The 23,356-nt window shown below is 39.4% G+C and overlaps 1 protein-coding gene across 2 annotated transcripts in view; it reads left to right on the top strand.

Moving 5' to 3' along the window:
* The window catches only part of RTN4IP1 (reticulon 4 interacting protein 1), a 25,280-nt gene extending 1,924 nt beyond the window's left edge, over positions 1-23,356 (top strand). The window contains exons 2-9 of one of the 2 annotated variants that reach the window (XM_071548844.1): positions 169-320; positions 1,088-1,156; positions 1,387-1,511; positions 7,173-7,221; positions 8,626-8,762; positions 10,794-10,977; positions 12,315-12,407; positions 23,162-23,356. In XM_071548844.1, coding sequence (XP_071404945.1) covers positions 169-320; positions 1,088-1,156; positions 1,387-1,511; positions 7,173-7,221; positions 8,626-8,762; positions 10,794-10,977; positions 12,315-12,407; positions 23,162-23,278 — 926 coding nt within the window. In that variant the 3' untranslated portion in view covers positions 23,279-23,356. Of the gene's footprint in view, positions 1-168; positions 321-1,087; positions 1,157-1,386; positions 1,512-7,172; positions 7,222-8,625; positions 8,763-10,793; positions 10,978-12,314; positions 12,408-14,957; positions 22,143-23,161 lie in introns of those variants that run through there. The other variant, XM_071548843.1, reaches the window with a different exon arrangement.

The following is a 23,356-nucleotide window of genomic DNA, read 5'->3' as shown; positions in this document are numbered from 1 at the left end:
ATTTGTAAAATCTGTGAAAGAATAAAATATTGCAGATTTTTTGCACGCTTCAGTTATAACAGAATGAGGCACATTTTGTATAGATAGTGCTTTCTAATTGGAATTGTCCAGTTAATAAATGAAAACTCAGTGTGTATGGTGTGTCATGGTTAATTTCATGTTTTGCAGGTGGTTATGGCGCAACAGCCTTGAACATGAAGCGAGATCCCCTAAAACTCAAAACAGAGGAGACTGAATTTCCACTGACACTTGGTCGAGATGTCTCTGGTGTTGTTATGGAATGTGGACTGAATGTGTCTTATTTCAAACCTGGAGATGAGGTGATACCACCAATCTCTTTTTTTTTCTAACCTGTGTAGTTAAAATATACTATGAAATGTTCAGCTTTCATTTTCCTCCTAATTTTTTTTAATGTTGTTGCACTCTTAATGAGTCCTATCTGGCAGTAAATTCCTAGAATGCTTTGGTCCCTTAATTTTTTCTCAGAAAAATGTGGTCTTTCAGAGACTTGCTCCTGCAAGTTAGTTTTCTGTCTCTTTTTCAGTTTTTGGTCCATTGCAGTGGTAGCAAGAGTGGAATTTATTTATTTATAAGCGCACCCTCAAAATGAAGCTTCATTTTTGACTGAAAATAGAATTCTAACAGGAAGGGATTAGTTGGTTTTTTCATGAGAAACTTAAGATAGGAACTTTGGCTTTACCCAAGAACCACTTCCTGGGTCCTGACATAAATACTGATACTGTTTGCTTTCACCTTCCCCAGTTGCTTTCACATTTCACCAGTTCTAGTGTATCAGATTCTGACTCTGTGCCACCCCAGCCCCTCCAATCTGGGCTTTCCTGGCGTGGGAGTAGTGTAGGGGTTTTGAAAATCTATGTTTTATATGCAGTGCAGTGGTACAATTGAACTGTCATCAGTTTTGTGATTTTTTTTGTGTAAAGTAAGCTAAAACCAGTTTCTGATAAACAATACTGCAAATATTCTGCAAATTGGAAAAAATAGTTCTTTAAGGAAGGAAACTTTTCCGTGTTCATACAATCATGTGCAATGCTACAAAAATTGATAGTTGTTTTCTGTTTGGTCTTAGGTGTGGGCAGCAATCCCTCCGTGGAAACAGGGCACTCTGTCTGAGTTTGTGGTAGCTAGTGGAAACGAGGTAAACTTTCAAATCTGTGGCTAACAGACAAAACCCCAAAGTTGTAAAGACTGGCATTTTTCTCCTTCAGTGTCTCAGTAACTGTTTATTTTTTAATTTATTTGTACTCCAGCTAGTTATGAAGATGTTTGAAAAAGTGCAGTACACAATCTGCAATTCAATAAAGCTTGCTTAAATATTTCAGTGTCACATTGGATCTGTTGTGTGACTTACATATAGTTTTATTTCAGGTGTCTTTTAAGCCAAAGTGTCTCAGTCACATAGAAGCTGCTGCCTTACCATATGTTGGTCTCACTGCGTGGTCTGCACTGAACCAAGTGGGAGGGCTGAACAAAAGTAATTGTAGTGGGAAAAGGTAAGTAAATAGTTCTGATGCTAAAACCATAGGTTTTTTATTTTTATATTGATGACCTGCTTCTAAGACACGTGATGAAGGTTGTTACACCATGACATTCACAAAGTCAGCTGCCTGAAGCTGCTGCTGCTGCTTTGATCTACACAGCTGCTCAGAGAGGCTTCACTAAGGGAGGCTCAGGTGAGGTCTGTAACTGAAGTGTGTACCGAGTCACTTGTTGCTCACTTCCTCTATGTAGTGACTGTATGTATGTATGTATGTATGGCCAGACTTGGCGAACGCAGATTTGGGCAGGGCTCTCCCCACGTGGGTGTGCCCTTCCAGCCTGCGCAGTGGATTTTTTAGGTGAGGCACAGCGTGCACAGAACTGGCCCCACCGTTTAAGTCCTGAGGTCCATCTGCCACGGCCGAGCGAGCTTGGACAGTGACAGGGAAGTCCTCGGGACTGTCACAGCCCCCGGTACTAACCGGGGCTGACCCTGCTGAGCATCTGAGATGTGACGGGATGGGATGGCAGGGAGGCATCGAACTGCCAGGGGACGGTCCCACTGAGACTGGAACTCAGGTCCTTGGGATTCAGAGTCCAGAGTGCTCTCCTTTACACCACGGGACTGCCCCGTAGTGACTTTATAGAGGTGGAAAGTACCCGAAGAAGTTGTGGATGCCCCATCCCTGGAAGTGTTTAAGGACAGGCTGGGTGGAGCTCTGGGCAACTTGGTCTAGTGAAAGTTGTCTCTGTCTATGGCAGGGGGTTCAGAACTAGAGGATCTTTGAGGTCCGTTCCAACTCAGGCTATTCCATGATTCGATGATAATCCAATATATATCTAATGTATGAACTATATAGAGAATTTAAGCATGTTATCTCTAGAAATTTATAGGGACTTTGCCTTTCTGCCTATTGGAACTGTTAGCCAAATGTCACATCCTCTCAGTTATTTTGGCCTCTCACTTCCTGCTGCATGAACCATTTGGAACAGACCATTTTTCCAGCATTTTGGAGGAAAATGAGTAGGTGACTGAGTCTTATTTGACCTGCAGGCCAGAGCTTTGATGAGGTCAGGAATGCAGAGAAGAAGAGGAGAATGTGCAAGACAAGGAGCCAATCAAATAGAAAAACTGGGTTTGTTTATCAGCCTGTTAATCTGATAATGGCAGAGGAGGAAAAATGCATTGAAAAATTGGAGCAAATACCATTTTTCTTCTGATAATTGAAATTTGCAGTTATTTTGACCTTTGGATATTTGAGTAAGTAGATAGCAAGATCTTCAGAAGGGAAATAAGGGCAGAAGTAAAAATATTGGAGTTGAAAAAGTAGTAGTTAATATTACTGTACTGCACCAAAAATTTGGGTCATAAAGTAATTATTGGCAGTAGGAGTCTAGGTGCCTGACCCCCTCCCTTGACTGATACTTTGTAATGCGACACATTGCACAGAACACTAAATCTATTGAAATTTTTCACCCACATCTTTAGAAGATAATTGAGTGAGTGGTTGTTCATTGTCATGATAAATTTCACAATGAAAGTACCGAGTTTGTTCTAAAGATAAACATTTTTTTGAGAAAATAGAATTACAAAATTTAAAGGAATTTCACAGACATGTCATTGACATTAACTTCAGCTAGTACTAACATTCTAGATAACGTTGCTTTTTTATTTTTCAGTATTTAGACTTTTTTGTTATCTTAACTTTGGCATGCAAATAGAATTAACTTAAAGATATGTTGATAGGCTAGTCTTGTTTAAAGTTTCTTTCCAGTCTTCAGTTAAGTATTCACACTGTTAAAAGTAAAGTTCAAACTGCATTTATAAAATATCTTTGTATTTAATATCTACTTTTACGTTCCAAAGATTTAACTGCTCCAAAATTTTGGCAAAAGAAAGTAATGTACTTCTACTGGCAGTGAATGACTTACGTGATGGTACATAAGTTGACAAATTTCTTGTGGGAAAATATTTAAAGTGCGTTGAAGAGGCTGTGCAAATTGTATTCCATGAACTCTCAAGACAATAATTGCAAAATACCAGAATTTATACAATGTTTCTTGATTCCTTTAAGTAATATATTTGGTAAGAAGTTACTTACATACGTGATTTTATGTTGGTCTTTTTGTCTCCTGTAGGTGTATATAAATAGCTATGTAGAAGGGTGTATGTACACCCACAAGAGTGTGTCTTATTTTGACAGAGCAGCTGTATTCCTTCATGACAGCTACTTCATTGATACTATATTGCAGTGTTAAGACATCTTAAATCCAACGAGATTTTTCTATTGGTGTGTATTATTTTCTTTGCCTCTTTTAAGGTGGAAGGGTGGGCTAACCAGAAATAGTTGCTAACAGTCCAGCATCTGACACACAGTGATTTGACAGGAGGAGCTGCTGCATCTGCACACACTTTCACAGGTTTTGTTTTTACAAGTTACCTCAAGTGTGCTCACACTGTTTGTGAAGCTTCTTACTACACTGTAATTCCAGTTGTTTCTCCATAGCTTTTATTCTTTACCACTGTAATTAACGTCAATATTCTCTCACAAACTAAAAGTGAATGTTCTTACTATCCTAAATGTTCAAAATGACTCTGCTGTGTTGAAGTTTGATACCTGGAGAGCTTATCATATGTGCCAATGACCTGTTTGAGTAGAAAGGAGATATGCTTGCTCAACAGTAGCTGTTGAATGTCTTGCTTGCTGTATTCACAAAATGCCTGATAAAAACAAACTTGACAGTCTGAGAAGTTCTTGAAAATGCTTACATTACTGTTAAGTAAATGTCTGTATATAAATACAAACCCAGTATTTTATACTTATTAAGTATGCTGGGAAGGGTCACTGGATTCTGTTAATGTAAGCTATTAAACATACACTCCTGGTTTATATTGTTACAGTGAAAATTTGAATGATGTAATACCCCAAGAAAATATTTTTTAATGTCTGTATGTTACTTCATCCTTTTATCTGTTGAGAAGTACAGAATGAGTGTAGGTTGTAAAAATTCCTGATAGGGTAAATGCTTCTTGATCCAGGAATAAATCTCTTGGGGACATTTTGTTGGCCTAACAAAATGAATTTTAATTTTATATCTAGATAAAACTGGTTATTCAGTAATACATTAATTTTAAACCCAGATAAAATTTATTTATTAAAAAAATATATTAATTTTTATTTTGCATGTACCTGAGTAACTGAAAATTGTTAGTTGTTTATAATCCAGAGAAAATGTTAATCCTTGTTCTGTACACCCGCTTCCCACCCTCTCTGTGTTTTGGTGGGGAGCGACACCAGCTGAAACAGGTCCTGGCTTTCTGATGATGGTTTCTGACCACACCATAGTTTCAAGCAAGGCTCAGGGAGAAGGGCTAAACTCTCAAATCTCATGGTATGCTTATCTGGAGAGATCTGCTGACTCTCTGATCGTTTGAACTTCTAGAGCCTCATATGAGGCTTAGTGAGTGTTGTGCTTCTGTCAGAAGAGAGGAAAGCCTGGGGTGCAAATATTCAATTTGTTCTTTTAAGAGAATTGGTTCTCTTGGATCTCTGTCCAGGTCAACGGATTTGTTAGTTTGTTTTGTTGTGCACATACTCTATTAGTTTACTCCTGAGTTCATCTTTGCAGTGAGAATAGTTAGTTTCTATGGTATTTTTTTCTCTTGGTTGTGTTTTCCTGAGGCAGTGCAAACAAAGCTGTTCCTGCTTTAGCACTTTCCTCCATCTGTGGTCATTCAGTACTGTCCTAACAGTTCCAGTGCCTTCAAATACTTTCTTGCTTGCGTTTTTCCAAACAAAGTGTCTGCTGTCATCAGTGCTGTAAAAATGCTGCTCTGTTGAGCTGTGGCACATGGATCTCCTGTGCAGACATAATTTGTTTCTGAAATGAAGAGATTTCTTGAAGTCACAATGTGTAGAGAGAGTTTTAATAATTAGAAGGTTTGGTAGAATATAGCCCCTGTAACATATGAACAAACTGAATCTGGAAGGTATTTCTACCTGAAGAATCTTAAGGGCTTTTGTTGAAGGGGAAAATAAGAAAAACATCCTAGGCAAGCAGCTCCCCAAACTGAAAATGTTACCTAAATTCTTTGAGCAAAATGTACATTTTAAGATGACAGCTTTCTCCAAAATGCGCAGTGGTAGAAATGCCTTTTATGCAAGGAGTAAAATTGTAAGGGCAGCTTGAAAAGGATTTTTTGAAAGGATTTAATTGTGACTGTCCTTTTGTAAGGATAAAGGTGGGCTGAGTGTAGCATCCCTGAGCCTTTTCAAGTATAATAAAGTCAAAATATGCATGTTGCTTCAGGCATCTATCGTTAGAAGCCTGGTTCTGAGGATAAGCACATCTTGGCAGATTTAAAAGCTTCAGGCACTATGGTTTCATATTCTTAATCTGAATTTTGCAGCTTGGATCAGTGAAATGGGAGGGAACAGAATCTGATCAGTTACAAAAGAAGAAGCATTTTAAAATGGGTACTGTGACCAAAGCCAAGTCTCTTAGCTTATTTCAAAGAATTTTTGCAAACTGAGACTCTAGATTGTATAGTACAGTTTTGAACTGTGAAAAGCAATTTCCTTCCACATCCAGCACACTGACATTTAAAACATGAATGGCACCAGCTTCTGAAGATTCTGAAATTTTTCTGGCAAACAGAATTTCTGAGAAACTTGATTCTCAGTTCTATGCCAGGACTTCATCTTGAATCTTCCTTTTGTCCTAGAATTAGCACATGGCTCCAAAGTCCAAGCAGTGTTTGTAACTTGACCTGCAAGGCTTTCTACTAATTCATTTTCTGAAGTTTACTTGCTTAATAAAATATCTGGATGAAATTTTTGAACCATGATTAGGTTGCTAGCAGTAAGGTCGTCACACAAGTAAACCTGCATTAGTTTTGTTGAAATTTAGGGTGAACTGTTAAGTTAAAATGAACTCTCAATCACTAATAATTTGATAATATATTCTTTCCTTTTCCTGCTTGTGTGCCAATTTCCATGACCTGGCATTTAAAGTTCTTGCTGAGATGTACTGAACTAGAAAAATTCTACTGCCTTTTTTCTAAAGAAAAAGATACCTTAGTTTAATAAAAATCAAGCTTGTTCATGGTGAGGGTACTTCAGTGTATTTTTGTCTTTTAGATAAATATTATGCAATATGGGAAAATTACATTCCATATATTCTGAAATTCACAGTCTCCTTAAATAATGTGATACTGAACTATTTTTTCTCTTAGTTAAGACCAATTTGTGTAAAACATTGGCATTTTTTCTTTAGGAGATAGGACAGTGGAGTCTGGGAGACGGAAAGCACTGTCAACTGACTGTCCCAAAATCAACAGTTAGGTGTGGGAAAGTGAGGGCAGGTACAAGGGGTTTAGATGATAAATATTACTTCCTGACAGCTCCACTGTCTGCATTTAGTGGGAGGCACATATGAGGAAGTCTCTTTGGCTGTGCTGATAATGCTTTTGGCACAGGACTTGGGATCACCAATGTCAAGTCACATTATTGGCTATCTGAAGAGTTAACCACTCTTGAATAACATTGAGTAACAAATGCAGTCTTTTGCTTAATATAGTTTGGTGTCAGAGATGTATAAGGACCATTAGAATACATAGTTACTATGGAGTTTATTTAAAGAACTATTTAATGTATTTTAATTTTCTCTTACAGAATATTAATATTAGGAGCTTCAGGAGGAGTTGGTACATTTGCTGTACAGGTAATATAAACTAGCATGCCCAGGATGCATCTTCAAATGATTCAGTATGGGGAAAAAAATTAACAGAAGGGAATTGAGAGAAGGAAGAGAGAAATATCAAGCTACTGATCAATCTGTCTGATCGAGCTGATTGATATTTTCAAAAGTGAAATATTTTCAGATTTATTGCTTTCCATCTGTTGCAGTGTAGCATTTTAAAGTAGGAAGCAGGGACTTACAAAGAAAGGAATTGTGTCTAAGACTGCATTTCACACTTTGGGTGCAGGAAATCTCTGATTGTTGAACTTGAAACATGTAGCCTGTTTTCATTATCTGTCACTCAGCTTTGCTGTGTGAGTAGAAAGACCGATGGAGTATCATGTACTGTAACTGTTGTAGCTGGTCAGATGATCTGAAAGGCCACATTTTGTCCATCTCTTCCAGTAGCTCTAAACTTTGGAGAACCAACATGCTCTTTTATTGCTCTGTTAGTTGTGCAACATTGCCTTCTCATGCTCACAGTTAATTTGGGGGTTGGATTCTAGTCACTGTTGTCTCATGCTGAAACATCTTTCGCTCAAGAATATGAAAAAAATGCAGAAGTTGGGTGATTGCATCAGTGTGTTCCATGCTACTAGGCCAGAGTTTTAAAGAGGCTTACAGGAGAAGTTCTGTGGTATGCTCTTTGCCTGATCCGTGATAAGGCAGGTGACTACTTTCAGTACAAAAGGCTGACCAGGCACTGACTGGTTAATGATTTGTAACTGATTAATCCTGGTTAAACTGTGTTAATTAAGCTGGAATAAAAGTAAAAAATACTACTGTGAATGAAAAAAATGAAATGCCAAAAGGGAGAAATAACTGGGAAAAACCCTTTGCTCTGCTATAGCTTTTGGAGTAGAAGATAACCTGACATAGTCCCTGTGGTAAATCAGAGATAACTTCCTTCTTTTTCTTGTTACTAGGATTTAACCTGTTTGCAATAAGATAAAGATATGAAATAATTAACGGGCATATTTAAAAATTGTTGATCTGGTGCCAGTTTTGTAAATTGGCAACTTGGACAGTACCTCATGGTGTACATTTAGCTGGGAGATTCAGATGGCAAACTGAGTATTTTATCTGGAGCCTTATTTGTTGTGAGACCTGGTATCTTTAAGTGGCATAAAAAACCCCACCTTCCTTCCCTCACACCAGCTCCTCACTCCCCAAACCCACCTTAAATATGGATAAATTCTACTCATTATTTTGTCTGTAGGATGTGTGACAAAATATCTTGTATTGGAACACAGTCTCCCTGCTCCCTATTAAAGGTTCTCATTTGTTATGTAAATATAATGAGACTTTGGTTTTTAAAGTTCTTCTTGTGGTTTCACTAAATTCTAATCTTCGGACTTCTCTATTTTTTTCATCCTGTTTTTTCAGCTAGTGAAGGCCTGGGGTGCTCACGTGACTGCAGTTTGTTCTCATGATGCCAGCACACTGGTGAAAAGGCTTGGAGCAGATGATGTGATTGATTACAAATCTGGAAATCTGGAAGAGCAACTTAAAACATTACCCTTGTATGTGTTTGTGTTGCTTAATACCGAGATGAAGGAATTAGTGGTCAGACTGCCTGTCTTTTGATTGCTTGATTCCAGTCTATCAGAACTCCCTCATTTTTATTTTACTTTTCCCATTTCTAAAGCATTAGTTTGTAAAGCCAATTCAGCGCAACCCTTTGTGAATGCAGTTTGCCAAGTGAGTATCCCCAGGACAGATTTCATTGTAAGACTAAGCCAGTTAATTGAGCTTGTGGTGGCAAGCTCCCTTCCATGTGCTTCTCTTCAGTGACTGTGATTTGAACATTTTTGTCAGCTTCCATCCAAGAATCCTGGAGCATATGCAATGCTTGAATAAATTAAAAGAAGTCTCTAAAATCCTGTGTGAGGTTGGTAAATAGTAAAATTGATCTTGTAGAGGGAAGAATTATGTCATGAAGCAGTGAATTGACTTGCCACTGTGCAACTCAATTGGAAGTAATTTTTTCTTCTGTAACATTGGGTACAGCTGTTTCTGATAAACAATTACACTTATCTTGTCACAGTAGTTATGTTTAAACCAACTTGGGAGTTTTCTTTAGAACAGAAGTGTTTTTTACTTTTATAATCTTTCCATCTGTTTGAACTTAGTCTGCTCTGACTTGTATTTGAATATGGTATTTATACTGCTCTTTTTAGCTAGATTGAGCTAATTTACTGGGAGGGGAAATAGAAGCTGCTCAATCTCTGAAAGAATTTACTGATAACTGTGCTAAGAAGCAACATGCCCTTTAACTGTAGTGTGATTATCAGCAGACCTGAGGGCAATTGTGAGGGTACTGACACTGTATGGACAGGACATGCAGCAACTGACTTTGCAGTTTGCAATCAGCACTAAATTGGCCTTTGTGCAACTCAACACTTTAAATACTAAACACTCTAGCAAGTGACCCTTTTTAAGAGGTATCAACAGCAGTGTCCTGGGGTGCAGTCTTGTGATAGAACTGGGCCTATCAGTTGGCTATACCAAGAGGGATGTTCCTACTTTCCTCCCCTTTTCAGTTGTACTGACTCTTTAGAACCCATAGTGAACTACGTTTTGTGGGAGCATTAGTTTTTGTGATCTGTTTTTGTGATCTGTTTTTGTTGGCAGCTGTTACATTAACTGAACTTTAAACATGAAATCACATACTTGGAAGACAAGGCAGGAAACTGCCATTCCTGAGATAAAAACATTTCTATTTAATTTGCATATTTTCCCTCTTATTTGTAGTTTATTTAGATTAGAGGTATGTGTATGTACATATCTATTGCAATATGGAGATTGCTGGAAATTTACAGATGAAAATGAGAATGAGTTGTGCATGTACCAACAGAACAGGTGCATAGCTCCCTGTTGCCCTATTCAGCCTTTACAGGCTCACATGCTGGGATAATGAGAAGGAACGCTAAAACTGTGGCTTGTTGCCAGAGGCTGCATATACCCATTCCATAGGGGGAAAGTTTTAGACCCTTTGCATTGAACTGAGTCCGGAGATACTGTTAAGCAGAATAATTTGTTTACGCAATTTTAGCCACTGGAACCGACTTCCTTGTGAGTACAGCATCTACAAGAGATGCTCCTAGTGAGGGTATGACTCCAGACTAGTTTTTACATGCACATACCATATTATTCTGTGCTATGGCCAGACATCAAGGCTGTTCCAGTAGTCTCCATGGGAGGGCTGAAGATATGGAGCTCTAGAAGGCTTTAAGCAAGCAGAGAATGTAGTTGTGCACCTATGTCTGCTTTTTGGAGTTATAGTGCCATTTAAGTTATTTAAATAGCCTGTGTCTCTTGCATAGTGGTTGAGCAATAACCTGTAAGTTTAAATCCCATTGTAGAGTAAAGCTGGGATTTAGCTGAAGTCTTGGGACTTTCTTGCTACTGTCTTGCAGGCTGATTATTTTATTGCATTGCACTGACATGTAAAAATGTAATATCTAGCCAATTTCTGCTATTAACTGGCTTAATTATGGTGGAATTGTTTTTCCCATATCATGACTTTAAACCTGTTCTTTATATGTCTGCAGATTTGATTTTATCCTAGATAATGTTGGTGGATCCACTGAGAAGTGGGCATTAGATCTCTTGAAGAAATGGTCAGGAGCAACATATGTTACCTTAGTGACACCTTTCCTGATCAATATGGACAAACTTGGAGTCGCTGATGGCATGTTACAAACAGGAGTCACTGTTGGTTCCAAAACTCTAAAGGTATTTGGCAAAATTCTGTATACTTTCATATTTTGTAGGAGTCTAGTAACTTCTTTAGTGGCTTGGATGGTAGTCATGTGGCTCATGTAGAGGCAGTTGTTGCATTGTCCTCATATTTCTTGAGTATACTTGAGATGCACTATTATTCTTTCCTTCTTTCTTGCACTGAAAAGAAACATGTTGGGGTGATGCTGTTGGGTGTATGTGATAGTTTGGTGAGCTTTGTAGTTTTGATTCCTTTTTGTGCTTTCCATTGTGGCCTTTTCCATATGGCCTCCCTAGTGAGTCCTGCTGACAGCCAATGTTTCATAGTAAACACACCAAATCCTTGCCTCTGAAATGAAGGCAATTTTGCTACTTGTTTTAGGCTGGTCAGACTTTCTCTCAAAACATTGTTCCATGACTGATTCTCTTCAACCTATTCCAGCACCAGGGAGTAATAAAAGTAGTTGAGGGTGGCTAGGAAGTCTTTAATCTCTTTCATGTTCATGTGTCTGGATGGTGATACTGATCTTTCTAGTTTTCATAAGTGGATCTTAAAACATTCTGCCATTGGCCAGATCAGTGGGACTTTTTAGAACTTTCTCTATTTGTGTGCTTGCTCTCCAAATGAATGCTTTTCAAGCAGTTGCTATGGTATTCCTGTGATGGTGTGGCTTTATGAGCTGCTAAGTCCTGCACAAATACTTCCACAGTAAAGCCCAAAAACAAAATGAAAAGGCACTGAAGAAATAATGTATTATTTCTCAGTGTGCATGTTTCAGTGATGATGAGGATTCTATGCCATGTATTAAAAATCATCTCTCTTCAGGAGATGATAGCTCTTACTCCTGTAATGACTTAATCAGAAGAGGTGCTCTTGACTTGTGCTTGTGAGATCTTCCCCAAATGTTTTTCATGTGAGCTGCCATCTGTCATTGGGCAGTGATGATTTTTGGAATCAGTGGAAAAATAAAATCACTAACGCTGAAGTGGAAGGTTCTAAATGTCACATTGTTGGGTTTATTTCATCCCTTCTGTGAGTTTACATAAACATATAGCACCATTTATCTCTTATGTAACAAATAATGCCATTTCTAGTTGTAGAGACTAGGTAGTTGTTTTTCTTTACTAGCAGATGTGTGCAATTGGACACAAAATTCATCCTGATCCTGTTGTGGTAACAAAACATCCTGGTCTGTACATTTAATCCATGTGCTTAGGTGACCTTTTTTCAGACATTAAAAAATTTCCATGTGTTTTCCTTAAGTTACTTTTCTAGGGATTCTGTCATTAATTTTAGCTCCACTTCAGTTTGCTCTCATGATTTTTTAATGTATTTGTGGTCTTTCTTCCAGCATCTCCTTAAGGGAGTCCATTATCGATGGGCATTTTTCATGCCAAGTGGCCCAAGTTTGGATGAAATAGCAGAACTAGTTGATTCTGGAAAGGTATGTCAGTAATGGTTATTTGAATATTTTTGCTGAAAGAGATGCTGTGTGGACTCAAAAATGATCACTACTGGAGAATCAAATTTTATGATGTTCACAGTGAGGAAAATTAGTAAAGAATTGACTTGCTCCAGTTTCTAACTTGTGCCTTTTGTATCGAATTTAGGAATTCATAATGGTTAAGGCTGTTCTGCCTTCTCCCTCTGGAGCATGTGTTTTCAAAAGCACAAAGCTTACAATGTTATAAGAAAGTAATGTTCAGTGAATGTTTATTTTTGCCTGTGGAATTAATTTAACATGAACTCTGTCTGGTACTGAAGATTACATTTTAAGAGGTCTCATGTGGTTCATTTTTGTCGGAATAAACATGACTCTGTACCTGCATATGCAAAAATGCTTAGCCTGGATGGTCAGGCATTCTGCCCATAATGTGAACTAGAATATTCTGGTTATTGCAGATGATAGAAGATCTGCATTGGCAGAGTGGTGACAACAATCTTGTGTTTCATTATTTCAGTGCTTCAAAGTATGACATTTGTGCTAATTCATCACAGTGACTCGGAATATTGTGAGCATTCATAAGCTTCTGTGGAGTCTTAGTGGACTTGGGGGAAAAGCATGAAGTGGCAAATAGATTATGGTCTGCTCTTTTTATCTTTTCAGGTTTATGAGGTTGTTATAAAATGTATGTGGGAGTGAACAGTTGATTTCCTGTGTTTTGGATTGTGTGGTGCTGTAGGTCCTGACAGTGTCCTGTTTGGGAATTTTGGCAACATTAAATTATCCAAGAGTAGAGAATATGGACAACTGCTGTTAATCTTTCTGTGTGATACGTAAGCAGAAGATTGAGCAGAGTCTGCCACTTCTAGTATGTGAGCTGACAGGCCATCTTGTGCTCAAAATTTGTGAATATTAGTCAAATCTAGATCTCCCAAAGTTTTGAGCATTGATCCCTTTCTTTTGGGTATGCAATATCATAGAATCATAGAATCGATTGGGTTGGAAAAGACCTCCGAGATCATCAAGTCCAACCCTTGCTCCAACTCCAGTCCATTTACTAGATCATGGCACTCAGTGCCACAGCCAATCTCAATTTAAAAACCTCCAGGGAGGGTGAATCTACCACCTCCCTGGGCAGGCCATTCCAATGCCTGATTGCTCTCTCTGGAAAGAATTTTTTTCTGATCTCCAACTTAAATTTCCCCTTGCAGAGCTTAAGCCCGTTCCCCCTTGTCCTATTGCTGAGTGCCTGGGAGAAGAGACCAACCCCCACCTGGCTAGAACTTCCCTTCAGGTAGTTTTAGACAGTGATGAGGTCACCTCTGAGCCTCCTCTTCTCCAGGCTAAACAACCCCAGCTCCCTCAGCCTCTCTCCGTAGGACTTGTGCTCCAGTCCCTTCATCAGCCTATGTTCCAGAGTTTGGAAAAGAGTAAATAAACTGCTGTTGTACTTAAGATCTGATTGCTTCTATTTGCCACCTCAGTGCTGCTGATAAGAATAAAAACCTTCCTGAATTCAGCCACTTCTATTCCTCTGTCATGAACAATGTGCTGGGGAAAGTCACTATACCCCGAAAAGTTACTTACTCATAATCAGAGGCTGCAGCAACAAAAAAGCTATGGAGAAGTATGTTCTTGGCTGCAGCTTTGCACCTCTCTGCTTTGCATTATGTCCCATGCTGTAGGCATTATCTGATGGTCAAGAAAGAAACCACAGAAGATGGTCCTCGTCCTGTGGTTGCATTCAGTCACATTACTGAATTATAAGTGTCTAAGAAAAATGCCCTTGACTTTGTTCTTACCATGTGTCCTGATGCTCAGCTCAGTCACAACTTGTTTTGTGTTCTGCTCCTGCCTTGTATGCAAAACAAATGCAGAATATGCCCATGAAAGCCTCTTGGGAAACACCTGTTTATGCAATAGAGATAAGGCTTAATCGTTGTTCTCTGCCTAATAGCCTGGACAGGTGAACTGCAATGCCACTTAAAATGTACGTCATCCATGTATGAATGTCCTGATGTACTTTTGGTTGTAAGATGATCGTGAGGACAGGCAAAGATGTTTGCTTGGTCTTTTATTCTCTGTGCAAAAACAGGTCCTACCATCAGACTGTTTGTCTGCAGAGTCATTATTCTAGCAGCATTTTACTCTATTTTGTACAATGTTGTAAACATCTCTGCTATCATCAGTATTGTATAAGACCCATACATGTTCCATTTAGACAGATATTAGTAAGACCGTGACCTTTATTGCCTAGACAGAAGAGTTCTCTTAAATGGACAGTCCATCCATTAAGAAGGGTAGGCATGTGGGAAAAGGGCAGGAAAGAATTACTGGAGGAATTGTAGCAGTTTCCTGTAAGTAAGTTAAAATACATGTTTATGTTTGAATGGGAGAGAATAAATGAAAATTAAACACAAAACAATGAAGTGTATCAAAAAGGCTTGGGAAAGCTAGCAAACAGAGTTCATGTAGTTAAACCTGTTAGCTTTGAGTAAATAGTTTTGAGTAATTTCAGTTATTTTGAAATTTCAATCTTTTCTGTTACAGATACCTTAATTTAGAGATTGTATGAAGTATGGATAAGAGAGCAATTGGAGAGCTTCTGAAAATGAGAGGCTTTTTTTCAGGAATGAATTATGAGGGACGATCAAAATGAAGAAAATTAAAAAGAGCTGATGGTGTTAAGCGATGATGTTATAGTAAGCGAAGCATTGAAGAACATACCTCTGAAACAGTTACAAATCACAATGACAGTGTTTGTTCTTATAGTCCTGCTGCACCAACACAGATTTTTAGTTCTGATGAGTTCATCACCCTCCTCTGTGAAAGCAAAAGGATTTTCAGTCCTTCAGTGGATGAAGAATAAGCGGTTTTGTTTAAAGTTACTTAGTTTTCACATGGATGATCTTTGCAACAAGGAACAGAGATTTGCAAAATGTCAGCTATGAGGAGTTTCTTTAAGCTTTTCTAATGGGGAGGAGAAGGAGAGGATTTGATGAGCTGCTAGTGCAAGGAAGGAGAATAATTTTCCTTGTGTAATTTACCTGCACATCAGCTCAGTTGTGGGAATTGTAAGACCAGTTTCAGTTTACTAGCTGTTTTCTCTGCCTTGCAGCTGGACATCTTGCAAAGAGACTGTTGCAGGACTGAGGGACTGGGAGGCTCCTGCAACAGGGTTGGGCTTGGAGAAAATCAAGTATTTCCCTGACAAACTTAGAGATACGGATTACTTTATCAATTGCTGGGAAATCTCTGTTGTGCTTTGAAACTGCAGAAGTTAATTATGATCCAGTAAGGACTGGCTTCATGTGGGCTCCACCAAATGAGTTGACAAAGCACATGTCAGAAGTTGCTCTATCTCTTTCCATGGCAGAATGTTCCTCATGTATTACAAGGTTCTCATCTAAAGATAACTGAAATCAACAGAGCCTTTAATTCAGGACACAGATCTGGTGACACACTGTTTGCTGAAGCATCATCACTGAAAAGATTGCTAGGGGAATGAATTTGATATATTTGTGGTCAGTGTTCTGGATTTAACATTAACGGTTGTGGGTTTTGCTGCTTGCCTAATGTTTTCCTCCTAAGGACATGCCACTTAGTACTTGGTGAAAATAGACTAAATTTGTGTAACTACTTATGTTGGTAGAAAGCCTCTGACTTATAATTGAGCACATACTTTGCCTTTTATAAAGCCTGATAGAGGAAGGCAGTCTCAGAAAACTCCTTAATAAGGGGGAGCATGTTGTATATTCCTGCAGGACTATGATGGGATGTGGGTTAATATTCAGCCCTACAGAAATGTGATGTTCATTTTCATTCATTGCTGTTTAAATGCAGTGCAAGTGTGTGTTCATTGTTTCTGGTGACTTAATACTCTTTCCTTCAGAGCATAATTGCGTCAGATGGTCTGATGGGTGAAAGTTGTTTTTGCAGAAGGAAGGCTAAAGGGCAAATTGAGTCTCCAGTCATGAAATGAATAGATCATTCTCTGTGTTGTTTGCTTTCTAGATAAATGTTCCAGCACAGGCACCCATAGGAAAAAAAACTGCATGCCTATATTAATTTAATTTGTGAGTAGTGTTGATTATACATTTTGCTGAAGACACTAGATGCTTTGGACTTAGCACCTGCTGTTGTGGTTTGGAGGACAGATGCTGACTGTTCTTTGGCCCTGCTGCTGTCTTCTTGTGCAATGCTGAACAAATCACATAACCTCTTGCTACCATAATTTATCTACTAATGAGGGCTAGTGCCCTTTATCCACCTGAAGTACCCTGTTAAAATGTAGAATGCAGTTGTTTTCTATTGCTGGTCCTTGCTATTCAGGAAGTAAATAACACAAATGGGTATGGTCATTCACTTTGACATTATGTGGGGTTTGAGAGTTGTTTGGACAGCTATGGTTTAAGATGGTGTATGTTATCCCTGCTTCTGGATTCTGTATCTTAACTTGTATGTATCGATTTGCTTCCAATTCATCTTGTTACAGTTCTGCAAGTAACTTTTCCCCTGGCCCCTGTTGCATTTTCTCTCATCTCCATGAATATTGAACAGCAAATTTAACACTGAGTCCTTGAATGTTCTCCAAAACTGGCATCTATAGATGTGGCCTTCTCTGCAGTAATTCCAGTCTTTATGGCTGTGTTAAGGTATCTTAAAGTACTTGAGATGGCTTGCCCTTGGGTGGTGCCTGCTTTACTCTTAGAAAAGGCTCCAGGGTGCCTAAATATAGGGATTCTAACTGGAGGTCAGTCCTTCTTCCCCACCCTTTAGTTGTTCATGCTTGTTTTGAGGACCATATTTCTCCATGCTAAATTGCAAAGCTTGCACCTTTCTTTTTTCTTTTCTTTAATTCTATGTTTTGTTGCAGTGCATTTGCTTGCCAGGTTGGTTGGCTAAAGCTCAGAAATGTTGATCAAGGAGAGGTTGCCAAAAGCTCTGTTCAGCCCTTTCTCTTCCAGAAAGAACTTCTGTCTGCATTTTGTCATGGCCACCAAAAAAATCCCACTGTGATTTTTATTAAAACACATCTGGTCCTGTTCCTCCAGGACATGGTAACTTGGTTATGTTCTTTATGGAGGTGCTGTGTGGTTACATGATAAAGTGTCCATGAAGAGTGCTAATGCAAATTTTGCATACTGTGGGGAGATAGGGCTTGAATATGTGAATTCACATACACCACAGTGAAGTCTTGAAAAATTTCATCATCTACCAGGTATTTAATCAAATGTGTTCCCTCAACCTGATGTAACTGTATATTCTGTTGAAAGTTATTCCTGGTGTTCTGAGCTCTAGTCCCTGAGCATAGCAGGGAAATGTGTCTAGCACAGCAGTGAAATGTGGGGTCAGCAAGACAGCTCTTGTCAGTTGTGTGTTTAATTTGCTGAGATCTGAGGAGATGCTGATCATGCAGGACTATTCTTATAGTCTATATATGTGATATGCTTTCATATGTAAATATGTATTTTTATATATATTTATTATAACTAAAATGGAGTTTGTTCCAAGTATATGGTGACATTGCCCCTCATTGCTTAAATTACTGGCATAAATATCAGGATAACTACCACAAAAGTGACTGACAGGGAATTTCAGAAGAGAGAGTTGCTCTTTCCTTTACTTAACGTTTTTTCAGCATGGTCCAGTAGGTAACTAAACCCAGGATCTTCCTCATTTCTACTAATTTAATCTTGGGCTAGGCTGGCACACACTGCAATTCTGGGCTTGCTCCAGTTTCTTACTGCTCTGCGTTGTGTTATGTAGAAGCTGTTCTGCCAGCGCTAATTAATGAGCTAGAGATTTTTGAAACCTTTTCTACAGCCTGAACTGTACCCCGATAGTGTGCTTCACTGGAATTTATTTTCTAGCATTTAAATAATGGTAGATGATACTCCTGAGTTCCTGTGGGCTGCTGTTAGAGATTTGATAAGAAAAGATACCCTGGTGTAATAACCAAACAAATAAAACCTGCTTATACCATTGTTGGTAAGATGGCTGCAGGAGCAGACCCCGGGACACTTGCCTTCCTTACCATGCCTTAACCACTGCAGCACCATTTTTCTTCTGGGTGTGTTGTTGGATCATTTTTACTTCTATGAGGCATTTGGGACAGAAATGTCATGTACCTAATGTCCTTTAATGTGCTCTTGGATGAAAGTGCGTGTTCTCTGAAATACAAATTAATTAAAAAACATAGCAAGGAAGAAGTTTTTTCCAAAACATTCAAAGATGGGGCTCTGAGCAACCTGGTGTAGTGGAAGGTGTCCCTGCTTATGGGAGGGAGGGGTTGGACTGAATGGTCTTTAAAGATCCTTTCCAACCCAAACCATTCTATGATTCTGTGCAGTTGCAAAGCCACCTGTACAACATGTGACCAGAGCCAGCTGTTCCAGAAGGGAAGAACTTTAACCTTTGTCTTCTGTGAGGGCTGACCCTAAAACCTGCTGTTGGCAAAGTAATATGAAGCTCAGCATACATTGTTGTATGCCATTTTAAGGGGAAGGAAGGAAGAAGAAAGGGTGGGATTAAGACTGAATGACCATGGAACTGGAGTACAGCAGAGAAGGTGCTCAGTTAAAGGGAAGAAATGACAGAAACAGCAGTGTCCTGATACCACTTTTTTCCCCCATGGGTTGACAATAATGTAACAAACAGATAACTATTTGTTTACTTCCAGGACAAGGACTGTTCTTTTTAATGATTTTTGTTCAAGATTATTGTTGACATTGATGGGAGACTGACTGAAGGCCCAAGGACTCTATCAAGCTCTGCATTTGTGCTCATACACCTCATTTGGCATGGTGGTAATTTCTGGAGGAGTAGAGCCTTTATCTTTTAACTCAGTCAAAACAGCAGGCAGGTCTTTTCCATTATTGCAAGCCTGATGTCTGGTGGAGCACATGACAGCCTTTGTTCTGTGCACATGCAAGTGTCTTTCCCAAAGCACAGTGTACAGGTGCTCTGAGCAGCCTCACCAAGGCGTGGGTAGGGTGTGTGAGGCAGCAGCTGGAAGGCACTCTCCAAGCAAGGCAGCCCAGCAGCTCTGACATGGCCATCCTTTGCAGACCTGGGGGAGAGCCAGTGCACTGTCACTGTCCTTTGAGTGAGGGCAGTTTTTTTGTTTTGTGCTTTGAACTGGACTTGCTCTCAGTTCGTCTCTGTCCTGACATTTTTCGAGGCTCTTGCTCGCCCTCCAGCGGCAGGAAGCAGCTCCACACTCACTGGAGCAACTTGCTACTATCACGAGGGTCAAAGCCATCTTCATTCCTGTCGTGTTTTCTCACTTGTCCTCTCTTGATAAATTCGGACTTTGTCCTTGCTACCACAGAAACTGGGACCTCCAAGGGTGGGCCTGAATTTGCCATTAGTGAGAGTGTATTCCTGCTGACCAGTCAACTCCTGCCAGTGCCTGTTCATTGCCTGCTGCATTCGGAGCTGGAATGGCTTGGATATCACCTCTGTACTGTATGTAGGATAGCCTTAATCAGCATCAGCAATTACTCTTCTTTGTTTTTCCAAACACATGAGCTCATTTCAAGGGACCTGAGATTCATTTCTATAGTATGTACTGCGATGGAGAGAATGAAGAGGAAGAAAATACCTTTCAGACCCAATCTGTTTTCAGATAAACATTTCAATGTGGGTATGTGTAATCCTTTCTCTCCCAGACTTTAGTTTAATCCCTTTTCCCTGAACAAATAGGTGTCCTCTGGCAAGGAACTGATGCGTGGCTGTAAATAGGCAGTGTTTTTATTATCCAGTTAATCTCCATTTATTATCACACATTCAACAAACAGCAGACGCTCCCCTACTTGTTTGTCTGTTCACAGGAAGAAATTTTATCTTAGTCAGTGGATTATGGTAAAGGCTGAGTGAATCACTGTGCTGCAACATGGTCAGCCCTTTCAGGGTTATTCATACAATGGGACTGACCAGCCAGCCAGATAAAATGTTTAATGCTCTAGATTGTCAGGATCATCAATTTAGTATTCATGTCTCTCTATAGCACTGCCTAAAGCCAGCATTTAAATGGAGCTAGAGGTTACATCAATGTAGTAGATGGGCTTTGAGCATGTGATGGCTGCAATACACACAGTGTTTTGAACTGTGAGGCTGAATTCAGGGTTCCTCTGAATCCCTGTGTCACCACTTTTCAAATGCAATGCTTTGAACTTAACAGGCTGAGGATGTAACATACCTCTTTCTGTCAGGGTTGTAGCAGAACAGTGCAGTATCTTGTTCATGTTTTCTCAGTTACTTCACATGTCTGAAATTAACTTCTGCCTTTCCCTGGAATCCCTTGCACTTCACATCCCTTATGCTGCTGCACTGCTTTCTTTCTCAAACACCTTTCCTCTCCTTCCAGCCTCTTGTCTTGTCGGGGTCATCTGTGTCCATGCTCCACCAGGCTGACTTTCTGTATCTTTTTTTTTCCCCATTAATTGAAGCACAGCTTTGTATGCAACTGCCATTAACAATAAGTACTGTACAAGTGCTGCACTTGTGCTTGGCTCAGCAAGGTTCCTGAATTGTTTTTTCCCTAAGCTGCTGCTATGAAAGCAAGGATTGGTCTTCCTCAAAACAGTCACTACTGACCAGCAGCACGTTCCTCCTCCTGATAGTCACAGCAGCTGCAGCTGCACTCAAATGCTCAATTTACCCAAAACCATTGTCTAATCCTGTGTTTTTGCTGACCTGGGTCCATGTCCCTGACCTTGCTGATGTCTAAGACAATACTTCCATTCTGTGATGGATACTGTGCAGACATAAGTTCATCTTGGAACATGATCATTTAAATCCCACATTTCTTCCTCAGTTGGGGTATCTTTGTGGCTCATCTGCTGTGTGTTACTGCTCACTTTGCTAGAGGCTGGTTTACAGAGACTGTCCTGGCAGAACATGGGGAGGAAATACCCTGCTGCATGGCAAGTTTGAGGCACTTAGTGAATATATTTATTTGCACAGTTGCTCTCATAGTGATTTGGCTGCTAATTCTGATGTATTTATTGGAGGGGTTCACTCATTCCTGCTTTTCTGCTACGTAAAGTTTCACACTACAGCTAAGCTTGCCCTGACAAAATAAAAAGGAAAATCTAGTGGTAAGATTAGGAGATACTGTGGTGTAATTGTTAGATTACTGGTTTCTTGGGTTACTGCTATCACAGAAGCAAAACCAGTAATAATTTTAGTGCAAGGAGTGGATGTCAAGTTAAGGCGCAGTCTGAATAAAGAGAAAATTAAGAGAGTTGAGAAAATAACCTCTATGAGCACAGACAACTACCAGATTGCATTGGCTGTGCTGCTGGGTGGTCAGTACTGCTGCTTGGAAAACGTGTGTATGAAAACCTTTCCTTGGTAGTGCTGCACACTCACCTAAGCAGCATGTCTGAATATATACCCCTTGCCTTCTGATAAAAACAAGAGAACCTTTTGAAAGACAGCACCATTCAAATGCTGGCAAATTGTTTGGGTCCCTATTGCTGTTGCATTCCTTTTCCATCTAGCAAGAGGTGTGTCCTGCTAGGACAGGGAAGTTATCAGTTCTGGAGTATTTAACAAAGACTGTGTGCATTCAACAAGCTCTGTGCATGCTCATAGCTATTAGGAAAATGTCTGAAGATATTTTTTCCTTTGACACAAGTAAGAAGGATCTTCTAGCACTGTGAATAGTGTGTTTGGATCTTTGGTACTTCAGTTCTTCACTGCAAGAGCGAGCTGCAGGTTCATCTACTGTTCATGTTTTCCTCTGATAAGAGGATTAGGATCAGTTCATCAGTGCAAGAATGTGCACTGGGCTGCTGTTACGGGATCCAAGGTAAAGGACCAACCTCAGGGTAGGCAGGATCTTTGGTAGGAATTGTGAGAGGTACTTTTGTACACAGATCTTGCATTGTCCTTTGGAAGGCTGACTCAGAATTTGACAGTAGGAAAAAACCTCTTGCCTCAGACCAGCAATGACAATTATTTTTCAGAAGAGCTGGGATTTCTTCTACCTCTGTTGGCACACTTATGATGTCTAAAGAAAATGCTTACAGGGTTTTCAGGCTCCTTAGTTAAGAATGAATAAGTAGCTTCACTGTTGTTGTCAGAAATGAGTCTAAAACAATCCAGAAGGCCACTCTACATAATTAATGCCAGAACAGCAGTTGATGCAAGCTGGGCTTAATGATGTATGCCTACTGGAATACACAGTGGCTGAGTCTTGAAGTGTAGCTAAATGATTCAGCAACAAAGGTTTGTGGACATTTTTTGTACTTCATTTGTAGTCTTTTAAAGGTACTGAGATATGTAATGATGGAGATAAGCACCAGATTTACAGGTGTCTTTGAAATACCTGACCTTGTGAGAATTCTTGGATTTAACAAGAAAAACAGTAAAGAACTATAAGGAAAAAAAAGTTCCTTTTGTCAGTATATCATTGTGGACAACAAAAAGTTAAACCACAGTGTCAGCTTTTGAATGGACTTAAAAGAGCCTTGCATTGTGACTTTAATGGTAGAGTATCTGGTAAAAGCTCTGAAGTGTGCTAGCAGAGGTGTTTCAAAACTTGGGCAAAGAGCAGTAGAAAGTCTTCTTGTGCATGCAGAGCTATCCCTAAAAAATGTTAAAAGCTAGTGACTACAATATCTGGCAATTTCTGCCCTAAATACGTGAAAGAAACCTCCCCCATTTCTTCACAGAGTTTTGAAGTGTAAGGGCAATACATTATTTTATTCTTAATCTAGTGCCACTTTTTGTTTATTCCATAGATTCAACCAGTCATTGATGAAGTCTTCTCTTTTTCTGAAGTTCCAAAGGCCTTTCTGAAATTGGAGGGAGGACATGCACGTGGAAAAACAGTGATCAATGTAATTAGTAGACAATAAAATATCTCTAATCATTATTATGCCTGCAGTCAGTCCTTGAACTTGAATTGGTATGTATAGCAACTGTTTCTTTAAAAG

Source organism: Pithys albifrons, chromosome 2 (assembly GCF_047495875.1).
Source record: "Pithys albifrons albifrons isolate INPA30051 chromosome 2, PitAlb_v1, whole genome shotgun sequence".
NCBI classification, from domain to species: domain Eukaryota; kingdom Metazoa; phylum Chordata; class Aves; order Passeriformes; family Thamnophilidae; genus Pithys; species Pithys albifrons.
The sequence above is the reverse complement of the archived record's forward strand: the minus strand, read 5'-3'. Positions and strand labels throughout refer to the sequence as shown.